The sequence below is a fragment of the Chrysemys picta genome, chromosome 2 (genome assembly GCF_011386835.1).
Source record: "Chrysemys picta bellii isolate R12L10 chromosome 2, ASM1138683v2, whole genome shotgun sequence".
Taxonomy (NCBI): Eukaryota; Metazoa; Chordata; order Testudines; family Emydidae; genus Chrysemys; species Chrysemys picta.
The window spans coordinates 17,350,928-17,368,619 of record NC_088792.1 but is presented as its reverse complement, the minus strand read 5'-3'; the positions used below and the strand labels follow the sequence as shown (position 1 = coordinate 17,368,619).

The following is a 17,692-nucleotide window of genomic DNA, read 5'->3' as shown; positions in this document are numbered from 1 at the left end:
ATCTGCTGTGTACGAATCTCAGGGTGTGTCAGTAATGGGGGATGAGGGTTCTGGGGATCCACGGGCAGGGGTGGTGGCTGTGCCCCCTTGACACACTTTGGTCAGCGGCACTGGCTGGGGACTGCCTTCAGTGGAGCATAGGGGCACCAGTTTAATAATATTGCATAGGGCCCCATAAATCCTAAGGACGGCCCTGGCCCCCAGCCTTGCACCCGCAGAATATACTGTCTTGCCATGGTCAGAAGCCTAACCAGTGTAAGTTTATTACCCAGTCCGCCCCTACCTTGATGTGGAGAGGACACACACTAGCCTTTGTAAACTGAGCTGAGATTTCCCAAGCACTTCAGCCAAAACACATTGTTTAAAGTAAAATATAAATCAGATTTATTAACATCAGAAAGATAGATCTTAAGTGGTAGGCACAAAAGGTCGGAGATAGTTACCAAAGAAAATAAAAGGTAAGTGCAGAGTCTAAATCTTAAACCTTATTAGACTAGGCAGTATTTGGATCAAGCAGTTTTTCTCACCCTACTGGATGCTGCAGGTATGTTATTGCTCTTAATACACTGGCTTTCCCTTTAAGCCTGGGACCAGTTTCCTCAGTTCAAGTCTTTGTCTTCCCACTGTTATTGTTGCTTCCAGCGCAGGTGGGGGAAGGAGAAAGGTAAAAGCATGATGCCACTGTCCCCTATTTTATATCCTCAGTCCATGTGCTTGGAAAACACTAACCCAGACATGTCCTGGTGGGCTTTGGTGTGTCACATAGTTGAACAATCCCCCATTGTGTGTTGCTTGTACATCCCTCTTACAGCATTGTAAATCCCTTGTTTACAACTCCCCTGCTGATTAATAGTTGCTTAATACCTTCCTGGGTCCTGGGAGTGGATTACCTCCTTTGTTGTCCCTGGTGAACTAGCAGTAGAGACTATCAAACTTACAACATATTTTAGTGACAAAAACTCATAACTTCATACTAGGGATGAAAGTAATTTAAAGGACTTACCAGTATGCAGGGCAGCTGGGATCCTGGGCAAGGTGGGGGGTAGCTCTGGGCCCCCCCGAAGGGGCGGGCCCTCAGGCAGAAAGGGTGGGGCTGGGGCCAGACTCCCCCAGCCCCCTTCAGCGTTGCCCAGCCCACACCACCCGGGGTTCTGGTGGCGATTTAAAGGGCCCGGGGCTCTGAGCCTGTCACAGAGTGTGGGGGAATCAAGGCCCTGCACCCCTCTTCCTGGGATTCACCGTAACTCTCAGCCAGCCAGTAAAACAGAAGGTTTATTAGATGACAGGAACACAGTCCCAAGCAGAGCGTGTAGGTACAACCAGAACCCCTCAATCAAGTCCTTCTGGGGGGTTTAGGGAGCTTAGACCCCAGCTTGGGGTTCCCTGCGTTGCACCACCCAGCCCAAACTGAAACCAAACCAAAACTCCTCCAGCAGCTTTCTCCCCTCTCCCCTCTGCTCCTCCTCTCTTTTGTTCAGTCTCCCGGGCAGAAGTTGTTATTTCTCCCAACCCCCCTCCTGGCTCAGGTAGCTTCCTTCAAGGGAAGTCCCCCATCCCCAATGCAACCCCCCTGCAACATTCCCAGGTCAAATCTGCCCCACTCCCTGCTCCGTCACAAAGCCCTAGTCCCTTTTAAATTGCCGGGCCCTGGGGCAGCTGAAGATGCGAGCATCATGTACCTTTCCCGGCCATCCCACGTTGATGTTAGTGAAACGTCCCTTGTGATCTACCAGGGCTTGCAGCACCATTGAAAAGTACCCCTTGTGGTTTATGTACTCGGTGGCTTGGTGCTCCGGTGACAAGATAGGGAAATGGGTTCCGTCTATCGTCCCACCACAGTTAGGGAATCCCATTGCAGTAAAGCCATCCACTATGACCTGCACGTTTCCCAGAGTCACTACCCTTGATATCAGCAGGTCTTTGATTGCGTTGGCTACTTGGATCACAGTAGCCCCCACAGTAGATTTGCCCACTCCAAATTGATTCCCGACTGACCGGTAGCTGTCTGGCGTTGCAAGCTTCCAGAGGGCTATCATCACTTGCTTGTGAACTGTGAGGGCTGCTCTCATCTTGGTATTCTTGCACTTCAGGGCAGGTGAAAGCAAGTCACAAAGTTCCATGAAAGTGCCGTTACGCATGCGAAAGTTTCGCAGCCACTGGGAATCATCCCAGACCTGCAACACTATGCAGTCCCACCAGTCTGTGCTTGTTTCCTGGGCCCAGAATCAGCGTTCCATGGCATGAACCTTGCCCCATTACCACCATGATGTCCAAATTGCCAGGGCCCGTGCTTTGAGAGAAGTCTGTGTCCATGTCCTCATCAGTCTCGTCACTGCGCTGCCGTTGCCTCCTCGCCTGCTTTTGCAGGTTCTGGTGCTGCATATACTGCAGGATAATGCACGTGGTATTTACAGTGCTCATAACTGCCGCGATCTGAGCGGGCTCCATGCTTGCCGTGGTATGGCGTCTGCGGAAAAAAGGCGCGAAACGATTCTCAGCCGTTGCTCTCACTGAGAGAGGGGGGCCTGAGGACATGTACCCAGAACCACCCACGACAATGTATTTGCCCCATCAGGCATTGGGAGCTCAACCCACAATTCCAATGTGCGGCAGAGACTGCGGGAATTGTGGGATAGCTACCACAGTGCAACGCTCCGAAAGTCGACGCTAGCCTCGGTATTGTGGATGCACTCCGCCGACATAATGCGCTTAGTGGGGACACACACAATCGACTGTATCAAATCGATTTATAAAAAATCGACTTATATTAAATCAACCTAATTTCGTAGTGTAGACATACCCTTAGTTTAGGAATTCCCAAGCTAGTGAAAGGAACTGAAAGGGGGTTGGGCCATTCTCCATTTTATACCCTTACATCTTCCATGAGAGGAGGGGGCAGAGAGGAGTAAATGGCTCCACTGGACACTTCTCACCAGAAGATTCTGGAAACCTGCAGTTCATGGGGGCCTTGAACCCAAAAGTATGAATATGCAGAGGTTCTTCGTGAACTCCAGTTACTGGCAAGTAGTTTTCATTTCTATGCCTGTTATTGCTACTCACCCATCATGCTACACTAGATACTTTCCATAAACATTTTCCATCCTACCAATGGAAACAGTGATAGGAATGCCAGTACAGAGCAGGTCTAATGCTCAGACCTAGATGACATAAGGGTTAAAATTCTGCCAGCCAATAGCAGTCTGTGTTCACTAGCACTTCCACCATTTTTATCACCTGTGATAGGAAATGTTATGCAAAAAATTCTAGTGTGGGGAAAGTCCATATGAACCTGGGCAAGCCATGTAAATTATCTGCCTCAGTTTCCCCATCTGCAAAATAGTGAAGGTAACACATACTGCTCAGAGATGCTGAGTTTAATGGATTGTTTGTAAAATGCTTTGAGATCCTTGCATGAAATGTGCTATGGAAGTGCAAAGCTGTGCTATTATCCACATCAGATGGTTGTTTGAATAAGAATGAGTTTGTCTTTGATAGCTTTTAATCAATACAAATACATTTATCTTCAAGTGGAGTTTGATAAAATTCAAGTGTAGAGTGAGAGATCTGGGTAATCTGTTGTTAACAATAGTTAAGCTTCTATTTTTATCTAGGTCACAGCATTATGTTGCTGAGCTATTTTGCTCTGAGCATAAGGACACAAATTATGTCAGTTTTCACTGCAAGGACAAAGGTGTCAGATGTAGAAAGCAACCTTAAAAAAACTTGAAGTCTGAACCCAGTTAGACAATCTTCTCCCAAGATCTTGTTAAATGTCAAGCTATTGATAATGGGTAAAGTTAATATGGGGAGAGAAAGTGCCTGTGGAGGTGTTCCAAAAAATCTCTTAAAGGGGTTGGAAAAATTCACCAGTCTCAAATACCCATCCTTCCTTTCCCTTTTGCACAGAAACCTCATGAGGAATTTGCACAGGACTTCATATAAAAGTGTTGGAATTTATAAAATCGAGGGTTAAAAAAAGAAGTTCATGGAGTCCTGGTCTATGACTAGGCCTCTTAAGTGCTACAGTAATACACATAATAATAATAATTAATAAAAAAAACATCAACAGCAATTCTCGTATCATTTCTGCTACCATTGACCCTTTTGCCCATCGATTAAACTAATATGGTTAAAATGAGAAAAAAGTGATGTTTTGACAAAAAGCTAAATCACTACTTAGTTGCATGCTCTTAATTATATAGCCATCTCTGTGTATTTCAATGTGTTAATCAGTTAACCCCTATTTTTTATAATAAAGATATGGAATATAACACACTAGGGTCCCAATTCAACTTCCACTGAAGTCAATGGAAAATTTCTCATTGACTTAAATGGGAGTTGGGTGAGACCCTCTGGGATTGTTTCTGTGTTTGCATATGCTAATTTTACACTCTTTTTGTTCCATTGACTTCAGTTGGGTTACTCAGCAACAGTGTGATCATCAGCACTAGTTTGGTTTTGGCAGCTTTTTGATATGGACATATTATGAAGATGGAAAACCAATGGACTACGAAGTATATTTACCATGGACTGCTATTACAAGGCCAGCAATTAAAGTGTCACAAAAAGCTTGGGTGGTGTGATAATATCATCAGTGATGGACATACACTGAATATCTGGCCAATGACAGGTTAATGACCTAGCTAGACATTGATCATGATGGTGCTCAATCTGCAAGGATGGTATGTCTCTGGGATTTGCCATGATGATTATAATGATGATTGATGAAAGGTGCACATATATTTAAACGTAGTCCCATTAAAAAAAAAAAAGGCAATTCTGTAGCTCTTCCTTAATATATGTTACTATGGTACTTTGCACAGTGCTTCACATACCAGTGTTTGGTTAAACATTAACTATTACACTAGACAGAAAGTGAATAACCTTCAGAGACTCACTTTTTTAAAACATTTCCAGTAGGTAGATCTTATGCTTAAATTGAGATTTTTAAGTGACATAATATTAGTATTGTGTTACTCAGAGCATAACATTGTAAACGTCTCCCACTTAATTAGCAGTGGTGCACATGACTGCTGGCCATTTGGCAAGTAGCAAAGAATTTATCTGATCCAGCTCAGTACATTTAGTACCTTTTTGCAGAGAACAATTAAAAGACCCATTACATTTTTTCTTTGGAAATGGACAACTGTACTAACTTTCAGACTCTCAATAAGGGCTGAATTCTGTGAGGTTCTGAATGCCCTCATCTGTCATTAAGCCAAATCCTCAGCTAGTGTAAAAACTGAAGTCAGTGTAGCTACCGTGACTTACACTGACACAGCAAGGCCGAAGTCAATGTAGCTACACTGATTTACACCAGTGGAGGATCTAACCCATTTATTCTCCAGTGGATGGTGAGGGTGTTCAGCACATCACAGGAGACAGCTAACACCCTGCAGGATAAGGCCCTAAAATAGTGAAAGTTGTATGCCCATTAGTGGCAGTATACAATGCTTGCTATATGGTGAAAAAGGCAGAGGTGACAGCACACAAGCAGCACCATATATTGGCTAATTAATTGTGAGTGGCATTGGTGTTCGCTTCAAAGCAGGACAGATTATCTGGGAGAGGGAAGCATTACTGAAATGGAAGACGACAAAAATACATGCAAACGTGTTACAGAAAATAGAGCCATGCTGCAACTCACTTTTCCATGGGGAGGTGAAGTTGTTAAGTACGGATCTTAAAAACAAATCATGATTATATCTGTGGGGGAAAAAGCAACTGCATTCATTTTTGGCAGGTTTAGGATGCTCTGATGATACAGAAGTATGTTTGCAGTGTTGTTGTAACCATGTTGGACCAACTTCTGTTAGTGAAAGAGACAAGCTCTGTGTAAGCTTGAAAGCTTCTCTCTTTCACCAACAGAAACTGGTCCAATAAAAGATATTACCTCACCCACCTTGTCTCTCTAATATAGAAGTACGGCAGTTGAGCTTGGCCCACTGATATTTCTTTTAAAAAAAGGAATTTGTCTGATTCCCTTTTCACTTGACCCATATAAGTCAGAAGTAACTTTTACAAAGTCAGTGAAGTTGCTGCTTTGGGGTAAAACTGGTGTGAGATCAGAATTGGATCTTCAGAGTTTGAAGTGAGGCAGAGAACCAAATAAGAGCCAATCCTATTTCTTTGATACTGGAGATTGCAAGTAGGAAATATGCAATATAATTTGAGTTCAGCATGTTTAGGCTGACTAGTTTGCACTCAAATAGTGGATGAATCTTTTAGTCAGTAGATCTCAAAGTCCTTTAAAAGAAGGATGTTTACTGATGGGGAAAATAGTTAATTTATCATTTCTAAATCATCCCTGACCGATGGAAGTCAAGCGTAACTGTGAATATTTTCACTGATGACAACTCCACCACTTTCCATGCTTGCTTGCTCCATTACTTAACTACTTTTATAGGATCAAATTCAGGCATTGCCATGGTTTATGAGGGTGCCTGCATAAGCCCTAGCAAAAGCCCCACAAAAAGAAAACTTTGCCAGGGGAATGCACTGACAGCTAGTGTACTCCAACAATGGGGTGTTGCTTTCTGGAAAGCATTTGTGTCCAGGGTGGCTGGGAGATGCACTAATTCAGCAAAGCCCTTGACCTTTGGTAGCCTCCTCTGGTGAAGCTCCAGTGGAGCCCTAGATATAAATTAAAGACTTCACCACCCCAGAGCAGCAGCAGTACTCTCCTTTAGGGCAAATTCCCCTCTCACTCAACAGGGCTTGGTAGAACAAGGCTGTATGAACCTCCTGCTTCAGTACTGGTGAATCAGGCCCATATAACCGTTAATACTCCCTACAGCAGCTTCATTCCATTATCTTTTATCCTGGCTTGTTACCAAAAGAATGTAAGCAGGGTCTGAATGAGCTCTCCCCCACATCTAGTGATGAGCTGGGGGAGTAGACTTCAGGAACTGACCCCATTTGCATAAGACATGTCTAGTTGCACAACATGATGGAGCTGCTTTGCCCAAATGATCACTTTTGACTGCTGTTGGATTGCAAGTCACTGTTATTGGAGGGCAGGGGTAATAAAGCATTGTTACCCTTGTGGTGTGAATAATGGGCAGCAGAATGGTGTTTGTCATGCCATGATTGAGGGACTCACCCTCAACTGAACTGCACTCCTTAGACTGAGGGCAGGAGTGCCAAAGGCCAGGGGAGATGAGAGAGGGTTGGGATAGGTGTTTTTACCTGGTGACATGGGCTCTGCCTAAAGGTCCTAGACATCATTTGATCCTCCCCCCTCTCCAGTGTGTAATGAAAGAGCTGATTAAGACTCAATTGAGAGTGGTTTGGTGCAGATCAATAGAGCTAAAATCACTGATAACTAGGTCTAAGCATTAGACCTGCTATGGGACAGTATCTCTGATTAAAGAGACTCCTCAGCCTGTGCTAGCTGTGAGGCTCCTGCACTAACAGCTGAAATCACTGAAAACTGTGTTAAGTGGTGGGACCTCAAGACATCCCTGAGCAGACAGTGGTGGAGCGGTGAGTGGATGGCATGGTACAAGAGATTTTTCAACTGCTCTGGTCTGTGCAAGGAATAAGAGTGCTCCACTGCCACCACTAGCTGAAGCAGGGAGAGATTGAAATTAAACTTGTTCAAAATAATAAAAAAATAGAGTGGTGACAGTGAACCATAGTGTTAGATCCCTTGCATCTGAAGAAGTGAGGTTCTTACCCACGAAAGCTTATGCTCCCAATACTTCTGTTAGTCTTAAAGGTGCCACAGGACCCTCTGTTGCTTTTTACAGATTCAGACTAACACGGCTACCCCTCTGATACTTGACATAGTGTTAGGGTATACTTAGATATAGATAGTTTATAATTATACAGGTTTAATAATTAATATAGATGATTTTAGATGGTTATGGCTACCGATAACAAGATGGTGGTGGCAAACAGTCAGAGTCAGAGAAATCCAAAATTGGGGTCTGGGAGAGATTTGGCCAATAATAAGCAAGCAGGCTGAGGTGAAATAGAGGTCACTCCAAAACCCTGAAGGGAGGAGTCAGTGAAGCATAATACAGGTCTTCAATCAGGTCTGGCTCCTAAGTAGGGTGACCAGACAGCAAATGTGAAAAATCGGGATGGGGGTGGGGGGGTAACAGGAGCCTATATAAGAAAAAGACCCAAAAATCGGGACTGTTCCTATAAAATTGGGACATCTGGTCACCCTACTCCTAAGGCACAGGTCTTCAATCAAACCCAGCTTTGATTGACAGGGGTTAAACCTGATTGGTGGGAATGCTCAGGATTGTAAAAATCAGAATATGCCAAAATCTGTATATAAGGCAGAGAGCTGACCAGCTTTAGTCCCGTGGTGGGCAACCTGCAGCCTGTAACCTAATCCACTGGCGGGCCGCAAGACAGTGTTTACATTGACCGTCTGCAGGCACGGCCGCCCGCAGCTCCCAGTGGCCGTGGTTCACCATTCCCGGCCAATGGGAACTGCAGAGATGTGCTGGCCGCTGTTTCCCACAGCTCCCATGGGCTGGGAACAGCGAACCACGGCCACTGGGAGCTGCGGGCGGTTGTGCCTGTGGACGGTCAATGTAAACACTGTCTCGTGGCCTGCCAGTGGATTAGCAGCCACAGGTTGCCCATCACTGCTTTAGTCAGTCCTGGTGTGAGTGAAAAATGCTGGAGTGAGAGGGAGCAGAAGCAGGAGAGAAGAAAACATCTAAAACAGTAAAATCACTAAAGAAGAAAGAAGCAGAACAATGGGCAGCAGAATATAAACAAAACAGAAGGACCTTTTCAGAGGAAAAGAAGACTACGGGAAAAGTAAACACAGTGATTTTGATAATGAATTGAAATAATGGGTGTGTCTGAGATAATAAAGTTGGATGTCTGTATATGTTTGTTATTATGTTTTTAAATGTTTCAAATAAGTAACTTGTTGCCAGCATTCTATATGTGACTGGCCATTGCATATAGAATGTAACCACTGAAAATATATATGTAACCACTGAAAATAATATCATAATGTTAAATACTTTAACATGTATCTGCCAGTAGTTTGTTATCTTATGTGTCTTATAAACTGTAAGAACTTATTTTTTGTTCTAAATATATACTTTAGAATAGATTTACTGTATTAGGACATGTGTTAAATAAAAGTTATTTTTGTTTTCAAAGAATTGCTGCCTGACTGTCAATCCTTTGAGTGGAGGGGTGTGTTCATGTCCTCCCAGGGGTAAACATAATTAATCTGTTCTGGGGAGTTTTCCATAGGTTGGAGGGAAACTCCCTTGTAAAATCCTGCCAATTCCTCTAGGGCGGGCCACCCCTTTTCATCTACCAAAAACAGACAAATTACTGATATAGGCAGGCGGTTGTGGGGGGAGCCTTGAGTCTGATTTTATGGGTAACAGGCAGAGCAGCAAATAGAGCAAACAAAGCAAGCTGCCAAATGGCTGGTGGAGCGAGCAGCCGGATCGAGGAGCGAGCAAGGTGCCTTACATCCCTCCCCCCGTGAACTCACATGACTGTACCTCTGAACTCTCAGTCTTCACTGTCCAAAGACAACAATTATGAGTGGGGTGACGTGGAGGGAGAGAGGGACCGACGGGCACTGCACCTTAAAGGAAATTTGTTTGTTGATCATTCTCACCACAAGGGCAGGGGTGCCATGGGGGGCAGGGGTGCCATGGGGGGCGGGGCTGGAGCCCCCCCCCCCCTGAATTTCATACAGGAGATATGCGAGCTCCCAAGTGGAGCTCTTAACTACAGCAAGGCATTAGTGTGAAATGTAAGTTCTGCAGAGGATGTCTGTCCCTGGAGCAGGGAGTCAGTGTTTTGTTTACAAACAGAGGCAGGGTGATTAAGATAAGAAAGGGCTGGTGATTAAGTTAAGGATCTGAAAGTCTAGCCTCTAAAACGGGAATTCCTGGGGTAGGGGTAAGGAGGGGGGATTGTTTTAGAGATAACACAGGGGACTCAGGAAAAAATACAGCCAAGCCCTCAGAGCCAAGGTTACATTCAGAAGAGGGGGAGATTTGAGGGTGTAGGTGAAAAGAAGGGGCCAACACCAAAGGAAAGGATAGCAGTGGTATAGAAATGTTCCCACTCTACCTGTGGTACTTATCAGGCCCCTATCTGAGCGCTCACAAACTCTAACCTAGTTTTCTTCACAGTCCCTCTGAAGGAAAGCAGGGCTGTTATCCTCATTTGTACAGATGGGGCACTGAGACACAGACTAAAGGCCAGATTTTCAAAGGTATTTAGGCACCTAGTGGGATTTTCAAAAGTGCCTGGAAGGTTAGGTGCTTTGTAAACCCCACTGGATACCCAAGGCAGCCCCCCCCCCCATCAGTGTCACACGCTGAGAGTGCATTAGTGCAGTTCCCCCCCTCACACAGAGGGGTCATTAAGGCAAGTCCCCCCCCACGTCAGTGTCCATTAGGGCAGTTTCCCCCCCCCCGTGTCACACGCTGAGGGGTCATTGAGGCAGGTTCCCCCCCCCGCTCAGGGCCAAATGCTGAGGGTCCATTAGGGCAGGTCCCTCCCCCGCACTGTCACACGCTGAGGGGTTATTGAGGCAGACAGGTTCCCCCCCCCCGTCAGTGTCACACGCTGAGGGGTCGTTAGGGCAGGTCCCTCCCCCGATCAGTGTCAGACGCTGAGCGGCCGTTAGGACAGTTCCGCCCCCCGCCTGTTGAGTGTCACGGGCTGAGGGGCCGGGCACTGCGTGGGGTGTTCGGGCAGTTCCCCCCCCACGCTGAGGGGCCGAGCCGAGGGAGGTCGGCTGCCGGTTAGTGCGGCCTCTTCGCCTGGCAGCGGGACGGCCCGCGCGCGCACCTAGGGGCCGGCCTTCCGCGCACAGCCCGGTGCTGCTGCACCATGGCCGCCTCCGAAGCTCCCTGCTACTTGGGATGGGACTTCAGCACCCAGCAGGTACAGGGGCGGTTGGCGCCTCCGCTCCCCCGGGTGGAGCAGCCAGGCCCGAGCCCCGGCGGCTGAGCACAACCCACTTCGGCTGTGGGAGGAAGCGGCCGAACCCAGCCCCCGGTTTCCGCCCCCTTCCCAGTGAGCTGACAGAGCAGCGCTCGGGAGGCCGCCCGGCCGGGTGGCAGAGCCTGGGGTGTTCCCCAGTCAGTGTAATCCCCGCCCTCTGCGGGGGTTGGTCCAGGAGCAGGGGCCACGCTGTAGAAGGGCCCGTCTGTGAGCGGGGGGGGGGGGTCTGTCTGGCAGCCGCAGGGGGATTCAGCCGCAACAGTCTGACTGACGTAGTCGCCCGCCACTGGGCTAGGAGGTGGGCCCTGCTGGCGAGTGGAAAAAAGCCCCCGCTGCTGTAGTAGTAGGATAAGAGAGGTGGGTGGAGGCAGGTGAGGAGGGGGTGACGCAGGCTGCGTGCCTGGGCGAAGTGCAGAGTTCATAGCTGCAAGGTTTGCGGGTGTTTGGAGCCAGGATTTTGATTTGGGCCATGGAGGGGCAGGCACAAAGTTTGGCTTGGTGTCCCCGTTTTTTGCACTTCATCCTATAGTGCTGTTGGTAGATGACTTTGGCTCTTGTATCCAGTGCCCCTATGAAACCCGGTGCTTCAATGGTTAGAATAACGTCTGCTTTTCTCATCTGTTATTTTCCTTGCTTTTTTTTTTTTTAGCAATATATTTTTGATAATAAGCAAAATATTTTCACCGATATGCAGTAATGGTAACAAAATAGAAACTGCTGATCTCCAGGAAACTGCAAGACAGCAGAAATTGTGACTGGGTTCTTGGCTCACTAGGTTCCTGGAATTACAAATCAAAGTTCAATAGTACTAATGTCCACATTTGGCCCACTGATTTTACATTGTCTTCAAACTGAAGAGAGGGAAATAAAGGGAAGAAGGGGTAGAAACTACTAGTTAAATTTCTGCCTGGACACAGGTGTTTTATGTCTCCTGTGCAGCATGCATACACACCTGAAGGTTATGCACTTCTTAGCTTCTGTAGGCTGAGCTCATTTCATGGGCTGGGGGCTCCTTGTATTCCTCCATTCTCTCTCTCCCCCAAACTCTCCGTGTATCACCTTTCTATGCCCTTCTATTACTCCCGCCACTTCTTCCTTCGTGCCAGAGGTTGTGTCCCCCTCAGGTCCTCCTCCGCCATGGTAGTGGCTCCTTGTGTTCCCCCCCATTGCCTACTTCTCTTATTTCTGTTAGAATCCAGGCTACAGATAGTTTCCCCATGCAGAAAATTAAGCTTCTGCCTTTGATATGTGTAGGCAGCAGTCAGTGATGGTAGAGAACTTTCTCTTCCTTAGCGCCAAACAGCCTGGGGACCCTAATTTTCCTCTGAATCAAGCTTTTTTGGTGTTCTGATCCACACCAAAATCAATGGGGTTGTGCCCATGGATTCATAGAATATTCTCTGAAATGTTGGAATTGATTGGATATGACATTCCAACATTATTGTGTTACTAACCAACAGAGAAATGCCACGGAATGTAGGGTCTCACTTTGCTTGGAGGTATGCACAATTTACTTATTTGTGTCATGCCTAGTTGAGAAATCTGAGGAACTAATTTAATGAAGATATTTAGCATTTGTCTACATTGGAGATTTAAGCACAGATGTTGCTGTACTGGTGCAAACCATCAGTGTGGATGTGCTGCAGCAGTGTAAAGAGTGACTTGTACCAGCATAGTTTACCAAATCAGGGTAAGCTCTACCAGTGCGAGTCACTTTTTCCACTGATGGAGTTATCTACACAATAATGATTTGCAGTAGTGCAACAGCAGTGGAGCTACATCAATGGTGACATACTTCATTTCTCCACCCACAAAATAAGTTAAGTCCATGTGAATTGCCAGAATAATATGCCACTCTCTGTATATTGTGCAAAGTATGTTCAAAGTATGATCATGTGTGCTCTGTGAGCTCCACTGGGCTCCTTGAGTTTGGCTGCCCATTGATGGGGCTTCAATATGATCTGGGCTCTGTGATTGGAGAAAAGAGTCAGAAACTTGAGACATCACACTGTAAACTCTGCATCTGTGATCCTCTCACTCACTCTCTTATGAGAAAATAGTTAACAATGTTGCTGTTTAAAATGTCATTACTGAGCATCTGAGTTAACATCTTACTCAGATGAATGGGACAATTAACACCTATTAGTGCTTATGTTCTAGTCTCTCTACAGACTCATCTCAGCATCATTTACACTATGTTTACATTTTTGAGCTTTTCTTTGAAGCTGTAACAGCTACAGACCTAGGCCTTGTCTACACTACAAAGTTAAGTTGACATAAGTTACGTCGACGTTCAGCTACTGCTATAATAAAACCTCTGTTGCATGTCCACACTAAGCTCCTTTTGTCGGTGGAGTGCATCCACAGTAGCAGCTCTTGCATCAACACAGAGAGCAGTGCACCGTGGGTAGCTATCCAACTTGCCACCATCTACCGAAGGGTATTTTGGAAAGGTTGTGCAATGCCTCCTGGAGTCAGGTTCAGCGTCCCATTATGTAGTTTCCTCATCCCATCATTCAATGTGTATCCTACTACGTTTCACACCACTTTTAAACAGCCCCTGTAACCTCTGCGCCTGCCATCTCTGTCAGAAAGTATGGGTCCTGGACTGCTCTCCAGTATTGTTATGAGCATTATGAGCACAAAGTGCCTGATCCTGTAATATTTAATGAGCTGTGACTCTGATGATGATACCTTGGTGTCTGCTTTGCTGTTTGCCATGGAAAGAAACAATTCAAGATTGCTGTTGGCATTCACAGAGTGGCTGCACATGGTGGACTGTTGGTTCCAGGCTTGAGAAACAAGCACTGAATGGTAGGATTGCATTGTTATATAGGTATGGGCAGTGGCTGCAGAACTTTCCAATGCGCAAGGCCACTTCCTGGATTTGTGTGCGGAATTCGCCCCAGTCCTCCGGTGTAGAGACACTAAAATGAGAGATGCACTCACTGTGGAGAAGTGAGTGGCAATTGCTGTGTGGAAGCTGACAATGCCTGACTGCTACCGATCAGTCACAAATCAGTTTGGAGTCAGGAAATTCACCGTGAGGGTTGCTGTGATGTAAGTGTGCAGGGCCATTAATTAACTCCTACTAAAAAGGACTGTGACTCAGGATAATGTGCATGAAATAGTGGATGGTTTTTCAGCAATGGGGTTCCCTAACTGCGGAGGGGCGATAGATAGCATACATATCCCTATTTTGGCCACAGACCACCTTGCCACAGAGTAACAGAAAGAACTACTTTTCTATGGTATTGCAAGCACTGATGGATCACTGGGGTCGTTTAGCCAACATCAACATGGGCTGGTCAGGGAAGATGCATTACACGTGCATCTTTAGGAACATAGGTCTGTACAGGAAGCTGCAAGCAGGGACTTTCTTTCCAGACCAGAGGATTACCATTGGGGATGTGGAAATGGCAATAGTGATCCTGGGATACCCAGCCTTCCCCTTGTTCCCGTGGCTCATGACCAGCCATCTTGACATCAGTAAGGAGCGCTTCAACAACAGGCTCAACAGGTGCAGAATGACTATTGAGTGTGCCTTTGGCTGTTTGAAGGGTCACTAGCGCTGTCTCAGGAGGTTAAACTTCAGTGAGGAAAATATCCCTATGGTCATAGCTGCCTGCTGAATTTGAGTAACCAGATATCAGGGCTATAAGAGAGGCTCAATGGGGACCTATTCGGCTCAGGGAGGTTTTGAAGGAGCATTTTAACACTGAGTCACAGTAATGTGTGTTGCTGTAATATGTTGAGCCTGGCATTGTTTTTTGGCACTGTGCTATGAACCCTGTAACGATTGGTGTGTGTGCACTACTGTAACAAGGCAAATGCACCTATTACTGTCATTCACAGATGACAGCAATCGGTCACCATATTGTGGAGCATAATAAAGATTCATTCTGTTTCCATAAGTAGATTTTTATTCCACATCCATGCAAACATACGTATGTAATGCTGAGGTAAACTTCATACATACATGGTAAAGTATCTTTAAAGAGGAAGGAACAGGGAATTCACAAGCATATACATCAATGGGGCTCTCACAGCTGGGTATATGTGGGGCTGTCATTATGTTTAATCTCCCATGGGGTGGAGCGCCTTGGGTATTGCTGCAGCCCCAGAAGATACATGTGGCACCATTTTCCACAGGCAGTGGTGATCGTAGTTGATATCTCACTCCTGAGGGTAACCAAGGCTTCAAGGGAGCAGCTCCTGCATGCGTCTGGCTGCAGACCAGGTCCATATGCTGCTAACCTGTGTGCTGCAATGGTGCTTACTGAAGTAATTGCCGAGTGGCATGGCAAAGTGTCCTACTGCAGGGCGAGAAACAAGGCAGCCCTCCCAAGATACTGTTGGCAAAGGATTGCAGATTACCTCCAGGAAAGTTTCCTAGAGATCTTTATGGAGGATTCACGGGACATCCCGGTATGCATAAACAAATCGTTCCGCAGGGCCCCCTCTGCCTAGCTGTACAGGGGAATGAGAAGCAGATAGCAACTGTACCTGTATTGGTTATTTCACTACCTCTTCTAGCTTGATTAAAAAAGTAGTACATGAGGATATGTGTCCATGCAATGTTGAAGCAAAGTGAGTACTTACCAGAGGTTCCCTCCCCTGCATCAGACTCACCATAGTTGGAGTGCTGAGAGTGGCTAGACTGCTCAGGAGTCAAAAAGAGGTCCTGGCTTGCCATGCTATTGGATCTCTCTGTCACCTCTCCCCCATCCTTCTCCTCCTCCATTCCTCCTCCAGCACATCATCCTTGGGGTTCACTCTGGTGGCCTCTGACTCCAGCCCCCAAAGTATCCATGGGAGCTTGGTGGTGGAGGAGGGTTTGCCACTGAGGATGGCATGCAGTTCCTTGTAGAAGTGGCATGTCTGCAGCTCCGCACCAGAATGACTATTTGCCTCCCTTGCCTTCTCGTATGCCTGCTTCATCTCTTTGGTTTTTATGTGGCACTGCTTATTGTCCTTATTGTAGCTCTTCTCCTTCATGCCACAAGTGATCTGGCATAGATGTCAAAGTTCCTGTAGTTGGAGCAGAGCTGTAACTCTCGCTAGTGCTTATAGTAATTTTGGGTGCCCAACTTGAGACACCTTGAGGGGGCCTGGTTTTCAGAAATTGCTGAGAACCCACTCTTTACAAATCATCCTCCTTTTGAAAATGTAGGCCTACTTTTTGTGCACTTTTGATTTCTTTCAGCTTAAAGTTATTGCCATTGATGAGCAGCTGAGAGTCATCTATGAGGATAACATTCATTTCGACAAAGATCTTCCGGAATTTGGGTATGTTTTTGAATTTTATTCAGTTAGTGCAAGGGTCGTCAACCTTTCAGAAGTTGTGTGCTGAGTCTTCATTTATTCACTTTAATTTAAGGTTTTGCGTGCCAGTAATACATTTTAACATTTTTAGAAGGTCTCTTTCTATAAGTCTATAATATATAACTAAACTATTGTTGTATGTAAAGTAAATAAGGTTTTTAAAATGTTTAAGAAGCTTCATTTAAAATTAAATTAAAATGCAAAGGCCCCCGGACCAGTGGCCAGGACCCAAGCAGTGTGAGTGCCAATGAAAATCAGCTTGCGTGCCACCTTTGGCATGTGTGCCATAGGTTGCCTACCCCTGAGTTAGTGTAGTGTGATCGGTCCAATGTGGTGTACCTTTTGAAGGGCCTTCACTCCAGTTACACCCCATGGATCTACTGAGTGTGGAGGCATGAACAGAGTTTCCAGCTTCCCTCTGTGTGTGGTATTTGGCAACACTGCAAAGGTGATGTAAACTCTTGTGATGTTTAGTGCTTTTCTTAAAGCCTCAGCTCCTGGAATCCTCTGATTGCAGGAGAATCTCCGCTTTCATTTAAGAAAGAAAGATTTTAGCTTTCATGGTTGTGGCAAAAAACTTGAAAACATGAAATGAGTGCATTCTAAAAGACCAGAAACCAAAAAGCAAATACCAAGTACCCCCTAATTTTTTAAAAAGCTCCTGATTTTTAAGTCAATCTCATGAGTTTTTTGGGGATGGCTCATGATTTTTGAAAATTGAGGGTTGAAAATACTGCCTTTGTGTTTGGAACGGGGGTGCTATGCCAACACCAAATAAGGTTTGGAAGGGACCTTTGGAAATATGCTGGAGCAGATCCATTGACCAAAAATGCTCTCAGGGGATGTAGGAGGGCAGTGCCTGTTACTCCAATCTGTGGTCTGGAGTGTATACATTCCATCCTGCAAGCTCACAGACTTTTTGCACAAAACCTGCTTGCTCAAATTTTATATGGCAAGAAGTGGATTTCACCCATGCTGTGATGTGAAACCATTCATAGTAAACATTAGGAAGTTTAGAAGGTGTTATGACTGACAGATTAAGTTTAATTGGTGCATCAAAAACTCCATGTCCTTTATTTAAGAACAGGATTTAGGTGCCGGATTAGCTGTTTGCATATGCACTTACTCAATTTATAGGAGTAAATTTAATAATCACAAACAGCTGAAGTAGGGGTAACGTGTGGCAGACTGAAAATATCCTATAATATCTTGAATGAATTTTATTGAATTAAGTTAAACCTTATTGAATTTTAATAGCTTTGGGGTTCATTGTACAGGTCTGTCGCATCTTACTCTGGGGTTATGTTCCACAGTCAGCGCGTAAAGCGAAAATCACGTATAGTCAAAATTACATTGAGTGTAATAGCGGGTGGAATCGCCCTCACTACAGGTACAGTATTAAAATTGTTAT

The 17,692-nt window shown here is 45.6% G+C and overlaps 1 protein-coding gene across 12 annotated transcripts in view; it reads left to right on the top strand.

Moving 5' to 3' along the window:
* Positions 1-17,692, top strand: part of XYLB (xylulokinase) — a 159,225-nt gene that overhangs the window by 11,431 nt on the left and 130,102 nt on the right. For 3 of the 12 annotated variants that reach the window (XM_042859387.2, XM_008162996.4, XM_024100958.3), the window contains exons 1-2: positions 10,667-10,896; positions 16,163-16,245. In XM_042859387.2, the coding sequence (XP_042715321.2) occupies positions 10,843-10,896; positions 16,163-16,245 (137 nt within the window). In that variant the 5' untranslated portion in view covers positions 10,667-10,842. Of the gene's footprint in view, positions 1-10,623; positions 11,255-16,162; positions 16,246-17,558; positions 17,672-17,692 lie in introns of those variants that run through there. The other 9 variants (XM_065582716.1, XM_065582713.1, XM_065582711.1 and 6 more) reach the window with 8 other exon arrangements.